The sequence below is a fragment of the Fukomys damarensis genome, unplaced genomic scaffold, assembly GCF_012274545.1.
Source record: "Fukomys damarensis isolate Sample0158 unplaced genomic scaffold, DMR_v1.0_HiC HiC_scaffold_11, whole genome shotgun sequence".
In the NCBI taxonomy this organism is placed as follows: domain Eukaryota; kingdom Metazoa; phylum Chordata; class Mammalia; order Rodentia; family Bathyergidae; genus Fukomys; species Fukomys damarensis.
In genome coordinates, this window is record NW_022900923.1 from 19,521,497 (window position 1) to 19,530,124 (window position 8,628).

At 39.3% G+C, this 8,628-nt stretch overlaps 1 protein-coding gene across 1 annotated transcript in view; it reads left to right on the forward strand.

The window, feature by feature from the left end:
* Nucleotides 1-8,628, forward strand: part of Pappa2 (pappalysin 2) — a 340,416-nt gene that overhangs the window by 233,313 nt on the left and 98,475 nt on the right. The window contains exons 15-16 of the mRNA XM_010630208.2: nt 1,964-2,096; nt 2,300-2,516. Coding sequence (XP_010628510.2) covers nt 1,964-2,096; nt 2,300-2,516 — 350 coding nt within the window. The remainder of the gene's footprint in view (nt 1-1,963; nt 2,097-2,299; nt 2,517-8,628) is intronic.

Consider the following 8,628-nt stretch of genomic DNA (forward strand, 5'->3'; position numbering starts at 1 on the left):
TGTGTAAGTCTTACCTGTGTTTTTCTAACTGAACCCCTAGCCTGGAAATTCTGATGTAACATTTCCCTGCCAATCATGGCACCAAGGCACTGCTCGCAGAAGAAGCAGCCTTTACGTTTGAAAGTGATTTTGTATTTAGGGAGCGTAAGCACAAAGGGGTGTATTGCTAAGAGTTGCAAAGTGAGTTGGAAACTGTGGGCATGGGCCCTTAAACTGGAGAGGCCCACATACGTCAGAACTACCTGTACTAACTAGCTTTAGGTTGGCGGTGTCTATTTTGGGGACTGGCAGAAGATGGAAGACTGAGCTCTTCTGTTCCTTGTTAAAGCCACCACACTCTTCAGGTCAGAAGCCCATTGAAGTAAAGCCACCAGGTGCTTGTTTAGACTCTGTCTGCTCCTAGCTCAGGAAATGACCCAGAACTTTCTTTCAGTGTTCACTCAGCTCTCTTTTGTGGTGTATGAAAAGGAACAGGTTATAGGAGTTCCCAGAAGGCTTTGATGTTATTTGCTGCTGGAGTCCAGAGCTTTGGGTTAGGCTCTTGGTTTCCTTAGGATGTGTTACACGTCTAGCCCGCACCCAGCTGGGGACAGAGGACTTCATATTGGGAACTGTAACCTATGGGTCTGGATGTCTCTTAAGTTATGAAGGAATATGGATTACTTCAAAGAGCAGAAATGAAAAAATAGGGGAGGAGCAGACACTGTAGAAAGTGTGGCTAGCCTTTCCCTCAAAGGAGGGGAGAAAGAAAGGAGAGCTGTGCTGCCCTGACCACTGTAAATCCTAAAATCGCCCTAATTAAGCCAGCAGTACAAATGGACACTCTATAAATGGACGCATTGCCAAGACTCAGGAAACGCCAGTCTGCGGGTGAGAAAGAATTTTCATTAAAGTAGAAAACAAGTTTTACTCTCCCGCTCCCCACTTTAGAGGCGGTCACTCACATTCGATGTTTTGCTTTGCTTTTACACCAAGAGTACATTCCCTGGCCCCACACCACTCTTCATTCCTGATAAAAATCCAGAAAAATTTACATAGGACTTTGTAAGGTCCAGGTTCTAATCATAAATCTCAGATACAACACCAGGGAAAGTTGGGGACAGAAAGTAGGGGTAATGTTAAGGTCTAGGGAATCAAGCCAAAGTAAATCGTCAAATCGTGTAAGTCCAGTGTGGAGTAAACACTGAACTTTCAGCAGTGACTAGGAGAAAGGCTGCATTTCATTCTTGAACTCTATGATTTTTTTCTATTAAAATCTTCCCGGCGACCAAGTTTTCATAGTGAATTTCGAATAGCTGATGTGGTATAATCAGCCTAAACATCCAAGAATATTCCTTATAAATAGGGAAATATTCTTGACTTCTTTTCCATCTGGGGACAGATATACAAGCTTGGGGCATCAGAAAAGCTGCATAAAATAAATGGTCTCTCAACTTTCAATCTCAGAAGCAACAGATTCTGCAGCAGCCCCTCTTCTGTGTTGTAATTCATCTCTTAAGTGAAAATTCTGAGAAAATCAGGGGCGTGTAAATAGGGAGGTAGAGAGGCATAACTAGATGTGGCAGTTCAAAGCTTCAGGAGGACTTGGTCTGTTGACATACACTGGCTTGCTGGTCATCTTGTCTACTTCTCTCTCGAATGGCTATGTGGAGGCTTGGTGTCTCCAGCAATGTTCTCCGAGTGAGCTTTTTGAGAAATGTAGAGAACAACAGGTACAAGTTGAAAAAGAAATATAAAAGCAAAAACACTGCACTAAGCAGTTTCAGAAAAAAGGTTAACATGCTTGGTAATTGAAAAACCTCCTGTCTCTCTTATGATCTTTGGTGCAACCTTGAATACTTTTCTGTGCCTACTTCCATATGTTTCCCATCTGTTAACAATGAGCTAAGGACAGACATGGGGTGGCATCTTCCTTGATTTCTTATGAAAACAATGGCTCATACATATATGTGTTTATGCCTAGGTGTGTTTTAATAGACCAGGAGTAGCCACTGCGGTTTTCATTTTCTTGACATCTGATGGCCTGGCCCCTGGGAAGCAGCGACCAACAGTGACTCTGTACGTGATCGATGTCAGTGGTAGCAACCACTCTCTTGGTGAGTCTGAGAATGATTCCTTTAGAACTGTTAGAGGACAATCCGGTAGATCCAAGAGTCACTTTGATGTCTATTTCTGATATTGTTTGGGATCTGGCCTATACCACATAGCTATGGAAAGAACAAAACAGTAAAATAGATAAGGAAACATGGTGCTAGATGAATAGCTTGAAATATTAATTCATCTTTTAACTTCTCTTCAGGAACCCATGAACTGTCATGCCAGCAGAACCCACTGGTTATCAATGTGACCCCTCATGCAAATGTCCTCTCCCACCACACCACCTCCATGCTGCTGAATTTCTCATCCCCTTTGGTGGGCATCTCAGCGGTGGCTCTGAGGACATCCTCCCATATCGGTCCTTCAGCTCCCCATAACTGCATTCCGGAGCATGAGGGGCAAAATCATCAGGGACAGAGGTACAAAGTCCCCTTCTTCCTCTCTTCCCTTTTTATTGTGGTTGTAATGTACTGCTGTCATTTAGATTGTATCTATTGTATTCTATTGTGGTTGATTAATCATTAATTGAAAAATGGGTTTAGAACCTACTGAAAAGTCCTGAGAAGGAAGCAAAGAATAACTTGTGGAAGGTGTGCTGGGTTTTATATTTTTCTCTTCTTTCTTTAGCTCAGCATAATTTTATGTAAATATTTAACATCTTTATAAGGTCTTAATATCTTTTTCACATATAAAACCACTGACTTCAAATCAACATTGTTACATAAACTGCCAGAAATTCTTTGCCAAAAACTCAATGTTCCCTGAGCAATGTATATTTTTCCACTTGCTCCCACCTGGACAGTGTACACAGCAAGTTTACCAATTATCACTAATTCATGTCACAAAATCATTTAGGGTTATACATGGAAATAGGCAATATGTTACCTACATGTGTCTTTCTCTGGACATCTGTGATTGTCTTCATCTAGACATATGAGAGTGACTGGATTCTTAGAAGTAGATAGTGTGAGAAGTGTACTTCACTGTGTTGGCATGCCCAAGATCAGGGATGGGGAGCATTCCAGACTCAACAACCTGTGCTACTATTGGGAGAGAGTCATTCTGTCAGTAGTCTAATCAAGTGAGTAAAACTAAAGATAACAAAGTTCACTCCCTTAGAAGGTGGGAGCTGAGATCACTTCTTTATTACTAGATGATCAAGAGATCAGGATTGTAATCATAAAAGCTGAAGTTCCAGGTATTGCTCCTTCACCAAGGATGAAGTCCAATGCCGCTGCTCCCAGCTCAGCTTTACCAGAAACCAAGTCCCAAAAGGGATAAGGGGTACACAGTACTAGTGGAGTATGTAAGTCATGCATTTCTGTGCAACAAATTAAACAAAATTTTAGTGGCTTAATACAAACAACATTATGTCAGTTTCTTTGGGTAAGGAATCTAGATGCAGCTCATCTGGGTGCCTCTGGCTTACGGTCTCTTCTGAGGTCGCAGTCAAGCCATTGACCACAGCTGCAGTTACTAAGGCTTGAGAGAAGTTGGAGAGTTTGTGTCTGTGCTGTGTTCACTTACATATAGCTATTTGCAACTTCGGAAGATCCATGACCAAGTTCACTCCCCTAGGTGTACGCAGTGGACATGCTCAGATAGGCATGGTTCAGTTCTTTGGCACAACGGCCTCTTCTTATAATGAATGTCTTAGACATGGAAGCTAATGATACCAAAGAAAAAGTGAGATAGAGAGCGTATGCTGGGTGCATGATACAGTGCGCAAGACAAAGCCATAGTCTTTTTGTAACATAACGTTGGAAGTGACAGCCCATTAATCTTCTGCCATAGTCTATTCACTGCAAGTCAGTAATCCGGTCAATACTTGAGGGAAGTGGTTTGCATTAGGACCTACTTCACTGGGAACCATCTTAGAAGCTATCTACCACTGACAGTGATGATAGCTCATGTTCATTGTTTACCAACTATCTGCCAGGTATGCTGTGTCATAAGTGCCAGGAGGAGAGAGAAGATTAAGGGGTAGAGTCTGGATACTGTACATGTGACATTAGCTACTTCATCTGCAATTGATAAATTTTCTTCATGAGCAAATACCTCCAAACATTAACACAAGAACGTAGATTCTTAAAATAACATTCATTATTAGAATTATTGCCTCTCCCCCATGTATTTTCAAGTTATTTCCTCTACTATTTCTAACTCTGGCCTTAAGCCATACAGAATTTCTTTCGGGTCCCTGAAACATGTGTTCTTTATGAGCTTTGCACACAATGTTCCTACTTTCTTGAATGCCTTCCAGTCCTTCTTCACTTCAATGCATGCTCTACCAACAGGGTTCACCTTCTGTGAAGCTTTAGCAGGCTCTCACTGTTTCTAAAGGACACAACGCCTAACTCAAACTCGACAAAACTCACTGTCACATTGGGTGGTGATTGTTTACTTCTTGTTCTTTTCTATTAGACTCTGAGTGAGCTCCCTATAGCTGGATTTCTGCTCAGTATCTCTCAGTACCTAGCAGAGGTTCTTCCACGTAGTAGGCATCAGAAACTGTGAGTTGAGTGACTGTTGCTGACTTGGACTGCTTCATGGAACAGAATTAAAGAAGCGAACCAACAAAGTTGGAGTCACAGCCTTTTTAAACTTAAGGCCCAAGAATTCCCCTTACCATAGTAGTTGTGAAACTTCAGCAAAGAGGTTGATTAGTTAGGATCACTGCTGGTAGTTCTTCACTTATGTTCATGTGGCATTGTGGGAAAAACAAGTTTTATGTGCATGCATGCAAACCAGTGGAAATAGTATCTGATTCTCCAGTTTACACAGAGTGTATCTGGAATGCATAAGCATTTCCAAACCACATGTGACTGACAGGAGCCATGCAAATTGGCTTTTTTTTCTCAGCCAGCAGATCAGTGTAATATAGTAAAAATTTATATTCAGGAAACTTAATAGATCTCAAATTTTTGTTGTGAATATATTTAAAATCTGAATTCTTATGTACTTTTAAAATATAGAAATCTTTTTGTAGCCTTGTGTCATTCACAGTTGTATCTGTAGATACATCACTAAATGAAACCCTCAAATTCTGAGCATGGTGAGAGAGATTTCTGACCACCTTCCTCTCCCTTATGACTTGAATTCCATCAATACTTACATGGGCAGGGAGAGCTGACAGATGTCTGGCAATAGAAGATGTGTTATCCATTTTATGTTTAACTATTAATGAGAGTTGCCCTGTTCCTCCTACAAGTCTTCTATATCATTTTTTTTCTTCCTCATTGAGTTTATTGGTACATTTTAGGTATACAGTGCAGTTACATTCATCACTGAGAACTTGTACCTTTATATGACAGATCTTGGTTCTCATTTTTCCCTATACCTTGCCCTCCCCTCTTTAACCAACCTGACTGGTCAAAAAAATCTCAGCTCAAAGCCAATAAACCTGTCTTGCTCTGTAGTGATAATCATGGTCTTTGTATTGGTCAAATCACTTCTTGTTTGTTTCCCTAAATAGCAAAAATGCAGGAAAAATAAGAACATATGAAAACTCTTATCAAAACCAAAACCCAAGTCTGGCCTCTAATGCCTGTGAAAATTTCTTCTTGATTGCAATAATGTGTTTTGGAGTTAAATTAAAAAACATCATTGGAAACCATAGAACACGCTTATTGTGTTCTGAAAAAAAATCAATCAAGAAATAAAACTATAATTAATGAAAAGGACACAGCTTCATTTGCTGGCCTGTTTTTTTTTAGATGAATAATGATACTATTTGTTTAGACTGGAAGTCTGACTCACAGACAAGTCCAAGGAGAAGAGTACCAAGATTTTAGAGTTTGATCGTTTTGAATCTGTTATGTCTACCAGGCATCTAAGCCAGAAAATCCACTACAGAGTTGTCTATGTGATCGTGTTTTGAGATAAAAACCCAAGGAAGATATAATTAAGAATTAAGTTTTTAAAAATAGATTGTGCAGAGGGAAGGAAGGAAGGAAGGAAGGAACAGAGGGAGGGAGGGAGGGAGGGTGGCAGGGAGATAATACTTTGAGCTTTGACGTGTTTCCTAGTCTTGTTTCCTATTCTGGTATGATGGCTATCCAGTTTGTAAACCCTCTGGGCTTAGCACCTGATCATGAATCCTTTAGTCTTGAACAGCAAGCTTAGTTTTCCTGATCCTGTCCATCTGTGTTCAACATGAGCTCAAGTTGTTTTTACTCTCCAGTTGTTTAATCAGTTTTGTTTACTTTAGGGAACAACCTGTCACAGCTTCAGGATCAGGCAGACCTCCAGCTAGCCTAGGATTTTTTTTTAATATATATAAAACTTTAGGCTGTACAAGCCATTTTCTGTGTTAATGCCATGGGATTTGAAGTTATCTGAAGAATCCAAGTAATGATATGCTAATTTGCCTAAGTGAGTAGATTAGCTTGCAGATGATCAGTACTCCTAATCCACTTTGGAAATTCAGAATCGAATGTCTAAGAATTTGCTAATAGGTAAAAATTACTGATGGACACCCAATGGGATTTTGTTCTCGTCATATTGACACAAAAGAAAATGGTTGGAACTCTTTTGACCCTAGGTAATGGCATATTCATAGGATCCTCAGTACTGAATTTCTGGAAATGAAGAATATTATCTCCTTTTCCTGATCATGAGCTGATGGCAGTGTTTGAAACTTCTGACTACTCATCTCTTCACAGCATTTATGATTTCCTTTCTAGTTCCCTAGTTTTCTCTATTTACCCGATCTATAAGAGGAGAGAATGCAGTGTAAACCTTCCAAACAACTGCACTTCCTTCATTTTTTTTTCTTCTGTTTCAAGCAGTTTTTGTTTTTTCTAATTTGGAGTTATATAGTTAGGTGTATAACTGTTGGTGACTGTTTGATCTTTATTAGAATTACATCTCTTGTCAAACATTTTGTCCCTTTAAAAGCTTTTGGCTTTGAGTTCTATTCTGTCTGGCATTAAAATTTCCATCCTCGCTTTTTACTTTGTTTGTATTTGCTTGATAAATATTTGCCTTTCTTTTATTTTCAACCTTTCTTTATCTTCACTGCCAATGAGCCCAGGGCACATTGCTTCACTCCACTGTTTACAGAAACAGTAGTACTGTGTCAAACTACTCTGAGACTGTTGTAAAGATTTATCTCATGAACTTTAAACTTTTTGCATCCTTTAGAATCTATAGTGTTTCTGCCTTTGGGAGTTTATCTCCAAGGCTTTTACCAGTGGTTCTACGTCCCTACTCCCCTCACCTTATGTCACTATTCCTGACCCGGAATTTTAAAATGAGTAAAGAGAGGGTGGTATTGATGGGGATAATGGATAGAGAACATATTTCTGGCCAATAAAAATCAGTGCTCAGTTTTCTGATCTTTATAGGTGACAAGGAAGGAAAAAAAGATGACTTTTTTACTGCTTTAATGAGAGAAAAAATGTGGGGAAAAGAAGAAATAATTACTTGTTCCTTTGCTTTAGTATGGTTCCATTCTTTATTTTTTTCTTTAGAAAATCAAAGGTACATGCTTTCATTTTGTTACTAAAAAAGGAAAAGAAGGAGGGGTACGAGCTCAACAGGACAAGTTTATTTCAGAACAAACCTGAAAGGGGCCACTCTGGCATTAGAGACCAGACCAGCTAACACTCATACAGACTATAAGGTCTCTATAGCATAAAAGGTCTTTATGAGCAGAAAGAAGAAGGCAGTGGAAGGAAAAAGTTACAATGAGTCTTTCAGGGGAAGAGAATTCGATACAAAGGAATTGTAGCTATGCTGCCAGCACAGGGCTTGAGGACATCCAAGGAGGTGGGTGCTGTTTGTCAAGAGCAGGGCCAAACAATGACTGGGGATTAGAGAATATAGCTATGCTTATTGGACCTTAATGATCCATGATGATACATCTGCAGCAGGTGAGAAAGCATACCAGAGGGAAGGGATTTAAAGTGGTCTCTGCTTAGACCAGGATGGTGGTGGTCAGATTCCTTACGTTTTCAATGATATTTCTGAATTTAATGCAAAAGGAAATCCCCATAGATTTTAGCTGCCCATCTTGGTTTTGGGTATTGAAAACAGTTTCATATTATTCTGCATTGTTGATCTTTGAGTAGGAAGCAAAGAGAGAAATTGCCTTATAATATTCTTGTGAGATTAACTGAAAACAGTGCACGTAGAGTTTACAGCACCTGCTGGCCCTGGGTTAGAGCAGCACCATGGCAGCTCCCTTACCACTCCCTGTCTTTATTTATCATCCTCCTTTGGCAGCTGTTCTAGTAATATATATATACACACACCTATTCATGCTTTGGTCCATTTTATCATGGACAAATGAGAACTGATTTGTAAAATTTTAGTTTTAATACAACAGATACGTGTTACATGCACATTGCTGTATTGTACTGCATGTGGAAGAAAGCCTTCATTTCACAATTAAATTTCTATAAAATTTAATATACATTGATGTACAAAACTAATTATTCAGAATGTCAAATTTAAATGTGTGCTTGTCAATATATATATATATATACATATACATACATATGTATATGTATATGTATATATATATAT